The sequence below is a fragment of the Eptesicus fuscus genome, chromosome 10, assembly GCF_027574615.1.
Source record: "Eptesicus fuscus isolate TK198812 chromosome 10, DD_ASM_mEF_20220401, whole genome shotgun sequence".
In the NCBI taxonomy this organism is placed as follows: domain Eukaryota; kingdom Metazoa; phylum Chordata; class Mammalia; order Chiroptera; family Vespertilionidae; genus Eptesicus; species Eptesicus fuscus.
In genome coordinates this window covers 73,745,834-73,759,725 of record NC_072482.1, presented here as the reverse complement: position 1 = coordinate 73,759,725, position 13,892 = coordinate 73,745,834, and the positions used below count along the sequence as shown (strand labels likewise).

Here is a 13,892-nt window from a genome sequence, read left to right as displayed (position 1 = left end):
CAAAGCAAACAACCACAACTCAACTCCTGTATTTCCAGATCTAGAGACATTTTGTACCTGTGTTGTTTTGTGATCAGGAGGGGTAAGAACACATCCTTCTCTTGATATAAGCAACTGTCAATTAAAACAACCTATACCAAAAGTCAAGTTAAATTGCACCAAAGCTGGAAAGTAATCCTAAAAGAAATTCTAGTCTTCTTCCCTCAATTTTTAAAAAAATATATATTTTGATTGATTTCAGAGAGGAAGGGAGAAGGAGAAAAAGATAGAAACATCAATGATAAGAGAGAATTAGTGATCGGCTACCTCCTGTATGCCCCAGACTGGGGATCAAGCCCAAAACCTAGGCATATGCCCTGACCAGGAATCGAACCATGCTGGCTGGCCTTCCCTCTTAATTCTGTTTCTTGTTTGATAAATATTTCTTAGTGGAAGAAGTCTACTGTAAGTAGAAACATGTCTTTAAACTGGGTTGGGATGCTGATGAGTGACATTTTTATACACACAGCATTTGAAATAGCTCCCTAACAAGAACTTCTCCTTATAATGTGTTGCAATAATTGTAATTAACTTCCTCTTCTTTGACACCAGCTGTTTCTTTCAGCAACGCCTAATTGGACCATCTAATTAAAGTACAGGTATTGCTTTTTAAAAAACAACTGAATTGTTGAAAAGTTATAGGTATAATGAATTTCTGTATACTAAATTGCATTTTACTCATAAATTTCAATAATCATTTCAAGGGTGCATTCTAAAAGGACTCAAATAGGATGATGGGTTGGAGTGCCACAAAAATCAATTCCAATGAAAGAACCATTAATTTACAATAAATGAAAGGGAATAGAATTCAGCAACTTTTGCTCCATTTGGGTGGGAGTCAGGAGGCTTTCTGACTCTCATTTTCTGTGTGCAGAGGTATTCCTTCTTGCTCTTTAAGGTATTCAAACGCATGGGCTTGTGATGCAAGTCTCTACACATGAATTCTGGTGCTAACCCAGTGATAGGATGACCTCTTCCATTTACAGTGTAGCACAGAGTTCCCTCTCCCTTTGACAAACGGTAATAAATGCTACAAACAGTGAGCTGGGGGTGGGAGGATAGGGAGGTAAAGGAGGAATTAGGACAAGAAGGGCATACCTTATCCAGTAACAATTTCTTAGAAGATGTAGTATTATTAATTGACATGAAAGAAAACTGGATTCTCCAGTCCCAAGCCCTTTCCAAAACCTCAGGGATGGATTCTACAACTGGGAAATCACTTCCTCTAAATAAATAATCTAGTTTGTCAATTCAAGATGGTCAGAGAAAATCTTGCTACAGCAGTGCTCACATGTATAACTTAACAGCTCCTCCCCCAAATTACCTCTTTCCCCAAACTGACGTGAATGTCAGGTAGCTCAGAAGGAAGTCGAATCATTTCTGAAATAAGTAAAATAAAAGAACAAGACTGTTTGTTTTTTTCTCTCAACGGAATGGAAAAAAACTTTCCATGAAATAGTAAGAGGAAATGTATGTGATGACTATGCTGAACAGGGTTGAGAGAGTACAGAGGTCCATGGTTTACAAGTCAATGGTGGGTCATCAAGTGAGCAAGACACTTGCGGGAATGTCCAGTGGCAGCACTGTTAAAAGGGGCAGGGCCAATGCTTCTGGTGCACAAATTGTTACACTACTTTATAGGATCATATTTTCAAATTGCCATCTCTCCTAACATTTACCATATACTTTGTACCACTGACAAGTTCGGCGTTATTTTCAAGTATTGAAAAGAATGTCGTAAAAGGTAATTGTTAAAGTAAAAAAATCAAATCCTTAGAAAAAATATAAATTTTAATTTCATACACTAAATTCAACCTAAAACTGAATTCATCTTAGCTATTTACCTTGGTAAGGGAGATAAAACTTTAAGAAAAGGAAGTCGTAATGTAGAAGCAAAATAAAAGTTTTTATGGGTTTAAGAACACTCTGGAATCTGAGTAGATTTACCAAACAGAGGTGACGATTCAATTGAAATTCAAGGTACTATTAATTGCAAAATTTACCTTGGTGTCCCCACCAATTTACTAGAGACTGGTACAATCATCAAAATTTACAACATTGGACATTAAAACCATTTACTTGAAGTGGGTATGAATGAGAACCAGAAAAACAGGCTTAATGTCCAATTTCACACACTAACGCTAAGGGAGATTGGGTCCCTCTGTACCTGCAGATAAAAGATCATGCATGGGTCTAGGCACCACGGAACTGTCTGAATGAGCAACAATGGTAGGGTTCATCCTTACTGTAGCGTGTATCAGAATTTCCTTCCTTTTTAAGGCTGAGTAATATTCCATTGTGTGTATATACCACTGTTTATCCCTTCATCCATGATGGACATTCAGGTTGTTTTTGGATATTGTGAATAATACTATGAACACTGGTGTACAAATATCTCTTTTGAGATCCTTCTTTCAATTATTTTGGGTATATATTCAGAAGTGGAATTGATGGATCATTTGGCTATTTTATTTTTCTTTTTTTGAGAAACCACCATACTGTTAAAAATTGCTGATATTTAAAGGGCCAATTTAGTGATAGTGTTACAGATTTTTGGTTTGTGCACCCAATATTTAGTTGATCCCAATCTAAAAAGTACCAAGATGCACTAAGACAGAGTAAGAGTCTCAGCCATCATATATATATGTACTGTATTCGGTGAGACAGTGAAAGAGTAAGCATGTTGATAGATTTCTGGAAAATCCATTGGTAAAGCAACTTTTCAACTAATGATTAAAGAGAAAAATACAACTAAATTTCTTGAACAAGGGATAATCTCACATAATCATTCTGTTTTAAAAAAAACCAACCATGTCAGCACTAACTGATATGCACATTGATCTCTAGAGAAACATTCATTCTAATGGATAAAATGGGAATAAAGATATCTTAGTGCAGAAAAGTCCAAATACATCTAAGGCTTTCTAATCGCAGCTGGGAAAAAGAAACTAAAAATACTTTGGAATTCAAATGCCCAATGTGTATGTAAATTATCCTGATGGCTACAGAAAATGACAGAGTACAGCAACCTTTTCCTTTCCATTTTTTTAAAGCTAAGTTATGAACTATTTCAAGTATATCAAATGTATAAAAATGATCATACATCCTGTATATACCACCTAAACTTAGACATATAATATTACAGATATAGTTGAAGATTCCTATCTTCCCCTCCCAATTCTATTCCACAAATATCCATACATATTATTTATAAATATCTCTTGTTCTCCCTTATTTCACAGCAGTTTTTCTCTTTATTGGTAGACAGCAGAGATAACAGTTACACCTATAACTAACTGCAACAGGAATAAATAAAATTAAGCACGCACACACACACAGACTTTTCTCAGTAGTAGGAGGAATTTATTGAGCTCAGAGGAAATTGTTAGACTGAAAAAAATACTTTCTATCCCAAAGACCTTTGTCCTCTGCATTCAAATACCCATTTTGGCTAGAAACAAGCTAAATTAAAAAATGGTAGAAGCTTAAATTAATAGAAGGAAGACGAGAAAAGAAAGAATGGCTTTGCATGGAATGCAGGAGACATAGTTGATGGGCTTTTTAAAATAAACACACTTAGCAGGAATGTCTGATCTCCTTCTAACTAGAAGTAACTGCTATAAAGTTGAGTGGTGAAGGAGGATGGGCTTTGCAGCCACACTGACCTGGTCCCTAATAGCTATATCATCTTGGGCAAATGACTGAGTTTGTTTGAGCCTCAATTTGCAATTTCATAAAATAGTGACAGAATATATACCTCACAGGGATATTTTAAGACTTTACTGTGAAAATGTATGCAGATGAAGCACTTAATACTTGGCCCATAGTAAGTGGTCAATAACAAGCAGCTATTGTGTACAAGCTAAATAAGTATGTTTTAGATAGATTAGTCTTTTTAAATAATTATTTTATTAAAATAGCAATAACACTTCTATACAAAGTCTAGCTGAAAGCAATGTAATAAGCCAGTTTAGTTGTCCCATACAAATTTCTGATAAGATTGGCTTTATCTCTTTCTCTCAAATTTAATTTTAATTCACTTAAAAAAATTTCCCTAAGTAAAGAATGTTCATAAAATAATCACCAGATATCAGTGGGGCAAGAATAAAAATAGTGTGAAGTGAAAATGTCCAACACACTATTGCCTGCTTAAAATAAACTTAATGCAAAAAATATCGAATAAAAAATTACATAAAATAACCTCACTTCATCAACTGCAATATATGTTGTAAATAGTAGCAAGTCAATTTATGTATAATGCAAAATACACCATCACAAAACTTTATAATTATTAATTAAACGAGTAAAACTGGGGTAAAATTAAGTCAGGGGTTCTTAAAGAATTGTTCCAGGTAAGAAAGAGGTTTAGGCAGAGTAGGGATAAATCTATCTCGTAGGACTATTCAGAGTATTCTGAAAAGGGATAGCCTATCAATGCCCAGCACAATGCTTGGCATCTAGTAAATGCATTTACTAAAAGAAACTGAAGATTTTTCAGAGAAAGACATACAAGCTTTAGATACTCACATAAAAGCAAAATACTATTACGTTTTTTACGTTTTTTTGCATGGATTTGGGGTTAGAGATCTTCATATAACAATTACTAAGCCATTAGGAATATGGCTCTGGGTTTTAGGACTCCACATACCAAGGCTGGCTTTGATTTGGGAACTGAAAGATATAGATGAAAAAGTGCACATAAAGCAAGCCAGAAGTTTCACAAAGGAAATGATAACATGAGGCTCAGCATGAGTTTCACTGAACTGTTAGATGCTTTTCAACGAATCACACAGTGTAAAATCACCTGGCCTTGCAAAAGCACTTCAGGCAATCTTTTTTGGATGGAGGATATACCCTCATATCATTAAATTCCTAAAATGGAGAGAATGACGGGATACACTGAATTTTGTAGACAAATACAGTGAGTTTTTATCCCCCCCTTTCTTATCTTAATTGAAATCATATCCCTGTGAAAGAGGATGTCAATTTTCTAGTGACACTCACAGAATTTCTGGAGTACTTTCAGTAGGTAGCATAGTATTTCGAGTTGGAGGCAGGTGTGCCCCACAAAACCCCCAATGGTGACAAGCATGAGGCTTGACCACACCTTATGCAATCTCTTCCTCTTCCTCCAGTGCGTGTACTGACTTCCTATTAACACAGTCTACTCAGGTGTGACTCTAACTGGAGCTCAGAACTCAACATAAAGTTTTTTCCTACCTGCGTACCATCAAGTTTCTACATTGAATTCTATATAAACTCCACAACTTAGCTAACATCCTTTCACAAAATTAGCTACTTAAAATTTTTTTGGATGATAGAGAGGTACCCCTACAACACTGGTGCCTAAAGTAACTGTTTAGTAAACAAATGAGGTACCTTCAGTGACTGCAGGGAGTTAGAGTTTGCATCACAGTAGAGGATGATGTTGTTGGCCATGCTGAAACTTTCTCTCACTCCAAGGTGGTAAAACAAGGACGGCTGCCGGAAGGCATCACTCATCTCCACCACAGCAATATCTGCAAACAGAAAACAAAGTCCCCACAAAGATGACACCTAAGTAATGCCCAGTAAGCACATTTTGGTTTCAATAACTTAGCAAATGAAGAAATGATGGGAATTTTCCCTCTGCATTTACCACTAAATTTTGAATTTGCAGTTCTACCCGGAAGTGGTTTTATAAAAAGTAGCCAAACTGCATTTTGTTTTTTTGTTTTTAAACAAGAAAGGGATGATATAATTACTGCAAATTAAGGAGAGTTTGCAATGGTCAACATTAAAACAAGTTAACTAAGGTTGCAGAAGCAGATCCATGGGAAGCAGCAATAAGTAATAACTATAAAGATTTTTAAAAGCAAATAGGTAAGATTGGGAATTAATCCAGAGATGTATTTTAATATCTAGCATGCCCATAGCAAGTATAAATCAAGAAAAATGTACAGAAAATTACGACTAAGAAAGAGGATATAACCATATATACAAATTCTTCCAAAGCTCAGAAATGCCTAACACCAAGGTAGTATTAACCTGATACCAAAAATTGATAATAATGTCACAAAAATGAAGTTCAGATTAGTCTTAAATTCATTTATACACAAAGAGATGAAAGAAAAATGAACAAAATTCACCAAGAACACGAAATCATTAGTTTAAAATTTACTTTGAGAATGCAAGGGTGGTTCAATGGAAAAAATCATCAGCATCTTCACAGATGCCCCAAGTGCTTTGATTAAAATTAAAAATCTATTTATTATTAAAAATAATTACAAACTAAAAAAATAGGTCACATATTTAACATGAAGAATAATACATGTTTCATAATACCTGCCAACTTTGTGCATATAGGCATTCTCAGGAAAATCAGGAAAAGAACAAGATTATCAACTACTCCCACTACTAGTTGATGTTCTAAAAATCCTTATTAATGTAATAAGATTTAACAAAGTAAGGAGGTATAATTCCATAAAGTAAAATACACAATTATCATTATTTGCAGAATGGCTGTCAACTAAATACCTCAAAAGAATCAACCAAATAACTATTGTAAGTAATAATGTAATTTAATAAGGTATCAAAATACAAACATATTATGAAAACCATAAGCTTCCTTTATAATCACAATAAATTTGGAAAATATAACAGTACAATAGATCCCATTCACAATTAAAATGAAAATGTTACTATACCTTATAACAAATTTAACAGATGATACTGTTAGAAAATATGTGCAGTATGTAATAGATTACTAATATCTTTAGAAACCATCTCTTATTGGTCAATTTAAAACAAGCAACCATAAAAACACTACAACAGAAAATTAGGCAATGACATAGGCAGGAAAGTTTACAAAAGTATAATTAAAGTAGAAAATAAATAAATACATATTATGCCATGATAAAGTGCCAAATTTGTTATTAACAAGTGGCCAAAGATATTTCAAGATGCCCAACAAGGCGGTAGAGAAATAACACTCTTTCTTACTTCCTTAAGATTATGCACACTTTGACCCAGTAACTCCATTCCTAAAAATTTACCCTGAGAAAATTCCTGTTAATGTGGCAGATTTATTTGTAAGTATGTCCAATGACAAATTTTTTACAAATAAATGGAAAAGTCTTAAAAATATCAATAAGAAAATGGTTAGATAGATAGATTCAGATAATGTCATATTATATAACCATTGAAAACTATATTGCAAAAGAATATTTAGCAATGGGGTTAAATTCAAGCTATATTACTAGTAAGTAAAAGTATTAAAATACAATATATACATTATAATGTGTAGAATATTCATTAAAGTATAAATATACATTATAATATGGACTCTATGTGTATATGTGTACATAGACATTTGGAGTAAACAATGTCTAGAAAGTTATGCATCAAAATATAAACTGTAATAATAGCTGTGTAATGGGATTATGAATTATTTTTTTTCTTTATGCCTTTTGTATTTTTTATAGTTTCTATTATGAGCATTGATTACTTTTAAAATCTAGGAACCCATCAAATATAAAGAGAACTGAATGTAAAACCAAAGTGCAGCATAAAAATAATGCAGACTCTTGAGAAGCTGTTTGGTGCAGAGTCAGTCTTACCTAATGAATGTGAAATCTGAATTCATATTCTGTGAAAGAGAAATAAATCAGATGAAATGGAAGCTAAAGACATGGAAGATTTAATGAGGTTATGAAAACGGAAGACAGGTCAAAAGAGCTTCAAAAGATTTTTCCAAAGTTTAAAATGACTTAAGGGCTCTTTAATACAAGTAAAGAATTTTCTTTAGGGGTCATCAACATTTCTACTTCAAAAATCAACACATTAAAAAAATTAGTCATTTTAACCCACCCATCCCTCAACTACCTCCCACAGTCACACTGCTTCCTCCTCTCACAGATGCCAGTCACTCACAGTCAGTCACAGCATTTTAAAAACAAGAGGCAATATAAAATGGGGTAGAAGAAACCAAATAAAACAGGAGCTGATGAAAAACAAATGAGAGACATGCAAAGAAAAATACCAGCTAAGTTAAAATAGTGACAAGGTGTGTGTGGGGGCGTTATTTGCAGAAATCTGACTCATGGAATTTGATGCCAACATAAAACTATGATCCATTTTGAGTCAATTTTTGTAAATGGTGGGAGGTACAGGTCAAGTTTCATATTTGTTGTAAAGATACTCTCTAATTCAATGGCTATATTTGTGTGGTTCTATTTTTGGATTTTCTATTCTGTTCCATGGATCTATGTGTCTACCTTTGATAATACTAAACTAGCTTTACTAGTGGCCTGGTGCACGGATTCATGCACACTGTAAGGAACTTAATTAAAAGAAAGATTCGTGTGGTAATTACATTATTGCAAAAAATTACATGTCAAAAGAGTATATATAATGTAGTATTATAAAATCAAAACACACGTGCGATTGGTGCCAGCGATATTTTATACATATCGTGCATGCTCGAGTCAATGTTTATTTTTAAATTGCCAGTGCACGTTATATGTACCTGCCCGTCAGTCCTTAGATCATTTTGAGAAAAACTGACATCTTAACAATACTGAGTCTTTCAAACCATGAATATGGCATATCCATTTATTCAGGCCTCCCTTTTTTCATCAATATATATTTTTAAGTTTAATGTACAGTTCTTGCACATATTTTGTTAAAATTGTGCCTAAGTAGTTTTTTTGGGTGCTATTCTAGATGTTTCTCTTTTTAAAATTTCAAATCCCAATTGTTCATTGCTAGTATATTAAAACACAGTTGATTTTTATATATTGACCCTATATCCTGAGACTTTACTAAACTCACTTATTAGTTCCAGGGGCTGCTGGAGTGGTGGGGACATGCTTTGGGATTTTCTACAAAGACAACCATGTCATCTGCAACTAGAAATCATTTTATTTTTTCCTCTCCAATGTGAATGTCTTTTGTGTTCTTTTTTTTGTTATTATTGTTCTTTTGTTTTGTCTTGCCTTGTTATACTGGCTAGGACTTCCAGTAACAGCATTTTTTAAACAGTAATATTTGATTACCAAACTAAAGAAAATATCTTATTATGGCTACCTTCTGACTCTGATGGATATCTTCTCAAAAGCAGTAAAATACACTGGCAAAAGTCATCTTCCTTTTGAAATAATCCTACGACATGCTAAAAATGCAAAATATGATATAATTATAACAAATTGAACAAAATATTCCACAATTATTGAAATCCACTTAATGTATCAAGCACATATTCAGATATTACTATGTGTCAGGTACTATATGCTTTTCAGTTATTAACTCAATCTTTATAATATCCCTTTGTGGTAGGTAATATGATTTCAGAACCCTGAGGCAGAGCAGGTCTAAATAATATGTCCAAAATCAACTAAAAGGTTATAGCACCAGGATTTGAACTCAGGCAGTCTGGTTGGAGAGTCTATGCTCTTAATTCTTAACTAAGTCACACCCTACAATTATTGCGTATGGAGGTTCCAAAGAACAGAACACAAATGAGGTGCAAAAATATATTTTGGGACCAAAACCTATACTCTTGTAATTTATTTCATGAGTAAATGCACTTAATAACTATTTAATTGGGTTTTGTGGTATGCCAAAACCGGTTTGGCTCAGTGGATGGAGCATCGGCCTGCGGATTGGGGGGGTCCCGGGTTCGATTCTGGTCAAGGGCATGTACCTTGGTTGCGGGCACATCTCCGGTGGGGGGTGTGCAGGAGGCAGCTGATCGATGTTTCTCTCTCATCGATGTTTCTAGCTTTCTATCCCTCTCCCTTCCTCTCTGTAAAAAATCAATAAAATATATTTTTAAAAAATTAATTGGGTTTTGTGGTAATAGTGTGAGTATAACTGCCACATTTAAAAATTTAAGACTAAGTCTATCATTTAAAAGTATAAGCAAAGACACAAAAATCTTACATTCTTACCTAAGGTGTAGTTTCTCAAGTAGAGTTAATGTAAAATAGAGATAAATTATGTTTACCAAGCTTTTATTAAAGTACTAGAGGCCCGGTGCATGAAATTCGTGCATGGGGGAGAAAGTGTCCACAGCCTGCACCCTCTCCAATCTGGGACCCCTCAAGGGATGTCCGACTGCCTGTTTAGACACGATCCCGGATCGGGCCTAAACGGGCAGTTGGACATCCCTCTCACAATCCAGGACTGCTGGCTCCCAACTGCTCGCCTGCCTGCCTGCCTTCCTGATTGCCCCTAACCACTTCTGCGTGCCAGCCTTATCACCCCCTAACCACTCCCCTGCCAGCCTGATTGATGCCTAACTGCTCCCCTGTCAGCATGTTTGCCCCTAACTGCCCTCCCCTTTAGGCCTGGTCACCCCTAACTGTCCTCCCCTGCAGGCTTGGTCCCCCACAATTGCTCTCCCCTGCAGGCTTGGGTCCCACCCAACTGCCCTTCCCTGCAGGCCTGGTCACCCCCAACTTCCCTCCTCTGCTGGCCTGGTCACCCCTAACTGCCCTCCCTTGCAGGCTTGATTGCCCCCAACTGCCCTCCCTTGCAGGCCTGGTCCCTCCCAACTGCCCTCCTCTGCTGGCCATCTTGTGCCGGCCATCTTGTGTGCACATGGGGGCAGGATCTTTGACCACAGGGGGGCAGCCATCTTGTGTGTTGGAGTGATGGTCAATCTGCATATTACTCTCTTATTAGATAGGATAATAACTTTTTAAGGCAATGATATAAAACTATTGTGCCTAATTGCATTTTGGGTCATCAAATAACAGAGGTTCATGGTCTGTTTCTTTTTCTTATCTATTTAATTTTTCCTTCGTAATATCACATCTGTTATTTAAATATCTCACATGACCTGCTACTGCTTGTGAAAAACACAACTGAAGGAAGACATTAATCTTTAGTTCCTTTTTATCTATCTGATGTTTTTCTTAGACATCAGATCACTTATGACAAAGCAAGAGCCCCAATAGTGATTTAGTTTGTATTAGTCTACAAAGTACTCCAAAATTCCATAGAAATTTTCCAAGTTATCACATAGAACTATCCCACCCAGTCATGATGGATTAATCCTCAAGAAGACCCAATTTAGTTCAACAAATATCCTGAGCACCTATTATATAAAAGATTTTCTGTTATCTGTTCTAAAAGTTAAATAAAAATTAACTAGTCAGTTTTCTAAAGTCTGGTAAGTATACAATGTTGGGAAATTGCAAAATTCCTATTGTGCAGCTAGTGTTGCTGAAATTTTTAGGAAGGATAGAATAATAATCTATCATTGTTGTCCCGAATTGGTCATAGTTTGGCAATTCCTGGTATAAATTACTAGTCATTTAATTTCACAAGTACCACTTCATTTTCTTGTACGTTATTTGGTTAACCATACCATGCATATTTGTGTCAACAGTATATTTTGGGCCATAATTTCCTCATCACTAATCTCCAATAAATGTATGCACAGTGATTCAAACATGAATCATCTTATATTGCTAAAGCAAATGTAAACAATGTCCCTGCCCCAGCCCTAGTTTGCTTGTTTGATAATTACACTGAGGTGGGCTTTTCTAACCTGAAAAGTGAAGCCTGGAAGGTAGAAGGGCATTTTCCAGCTCCAGAGACTGGCCTTTAAAAAGAGAGCCTTACAAAAGGAGGGGGGTAGAAGAAAAGGGAGAAACTTTGAGGGGAGAAAGAGATCAAAGAGAAAGCGGGGGGGGGGGGGGGGAAGAATCAGGGAGAAAAGGAGGGCGTGGAACCAAACAAGACTGGTGTTATAAGAATTACAGTCCCCTTGCCCAGGCAATAGTTGCCAGAATTCAGGTCATGATGCTCCAGCTTTAGAGAACGTGAGGGGGAAAGAGCACACGTCCATAGGAGGTTAATGTTTCCATCACTTACCATAGTAAGAATGCTAACTATTCAAGTAATAGAAGCAGGATGTGGATCCAAGCTTTACAGGAACCAAAAGCTCTATTTTTTTTCCCTTTACTTCTATCTGCCTAAAATGAAAGAAGGAGCATTTCATAAAAAGGGAATAAATTTCAACTTTATTCTGCTTAAGGGACACAGACAAAAGCCTCACCAGACATTAAAATCTCAATCTTACCACAGGAAGATTTTTGGTCACAGGAATACTGAGCAAATAAATAATCCTTCCCTCCTATTAGAGAAGAATTTCAAGCACACAGGATTTTGATAGTGGTTTAGTGTCATTAGGGGAGCCCTGTAAATACTCTAACTAGATTCAGTGTTTCAGTGAATCCTTCATATCAGTAAGTAAATAAAACCACAATTTATATTTTTAATGCATACCAAGTACTTTATAAAGTGATATTTCCCTGGCCACAGGCACAGCCATCCCCTACAAAATTTTGCTTATTAAAGAAATACAAATAGGTCCTATATCAAAGTGTTATTCTCTTTCTAAGTTAATATACGGTCTAGTTTATACCTTAAGAATTTATTTTTTAATGTTATGACAATAATAATAGACCTAGTCAAGTGATCTATAGAGTATGTAATGTAAGAAAAGTATAAGTGAAAATAAACTCTAAGGTTTATTCTGTGACAGAAATGGGATATGAGGCTGCTTTGCTGGCGAACATTTCTATAGCACCACAGAAAACTATTTTTCTTCTTGAAATAATAATATTTCCCAAAGGTATGCTGGGTTTAAGAGTCTACAATAATCAATTTTGATCTCTATAAACTCATTTTATGTAATATATTTCAGTCTTTAAATAATCAATATGTTTTCATTAGATACTGAGAGAAGTACTCATGAGAATTTTGAAGGTTTTTTTTTTAGAGTTTACTGTAGTTTTTATTGTGGTTATGGTGCATGCTATTTTTCATTTTCTCATATTTAGTTTAATTAAATCATCAAAGCTGCCTGCATTTATGCCTCAGTGAGGTTCCCAAACACACAGAATAGCTCTTTGTAACTATAAGACTCTTACACAAGAGTTCTCCCTGCCAATCAGAACCATTCATCTGCTTTAATTGGTACTTGCATTATGTAAGGTTACAATAGTTGATTTGTGATAATTTTTGAAGAAAATCTGATTGTTCCTTGTGCATCCCAAGTGACATTCTCCCCTAATTTTTTATACCTTCACTAGAGGCCCGGCACACGAAATATGTGCACAGGTATGGTACCAAGGCCTGGCCTGTGATTAGGGCCATCTTTCCCAGCTGCTGGCCCCGCCCCCACCCCGGTTCCCCATTCACCATTGGGCAATCAGAGCCTGCCGGCCAGGGGGAGAGACCAAGAGGTTGGCCATTCCACCCGCTTGCCAGACCCACCCTCCACTGCGGGTCACCCTCTGTGTATGGGGTGATTAGCGGGGTGAGGGCCTTGGCCTGGCACCCATGGCATCCACCACCACCCACCCCCAGTTCCCCATTCCCCATCAGGCGATCGGAGCCTGCCTGTGGGGGAAGGGACCGAGAGTTGGCCGGCAGACCCCGATCAGGCAATTGGGGCCTGCAGGCTGGGGGCAACTCCTTTGTTGAGCATCTGCCCTCTGGTGGTCAGTGTACATCATAGTGACTGGTCGTTCCACCATTCGGTTGATTTGCATATTACCCTTTTATTATATAGGATAATTATTCACACAGAAACAGCAGAAAGAGGCCAGGGAACACTTGAATGTTACCTAATGGCGTGCTCTAGCAAAACTGGCTGTGGCACTTTTTCATGTTTGAGGTTGTTCTGATTAAGAAGATATTCTTCTCATTCCGTCTAGGGAAATGGCTGTCGAGTATGTGTGCTGTATTTACATAAACTGTAATAGTTATTAAAGCAGGGATACAATAAACAAAAGCAGACTGGAAAATTCTACAAGAAAACTGACCTGGTTTCCTCAACAAAGACATTAGCGAGGAAT

The 13,892-nt window shown here is 36.2% G+C and overlaps 1 protein-coding gene across 2 annotated transcripts in view; it reads right to left on the bottom strand.

Annotated features, from left to right (window-relative positions):
* Positions 1–13,892, bottom strand: part of MAP3K5 (mitogen-activated protein kinase kinase kinase 5) — a 170,111-nt gene that overhangs the window by 112,276 nt on the left and 43,943 nt on the right. For both annotated transcript variants that reach the window (XM_008162042.3, XM_028141508.2), the window contains exon 2: positions 5,419–5,558. In XM_008162042.3, coding sequence (XP_008160264.2) covers positions 5,419–5,558 — 140 coding nt within the window. The remainder of the gene's footprint in view (positions 1–5,418; positions 5,559–13,892) is intronic.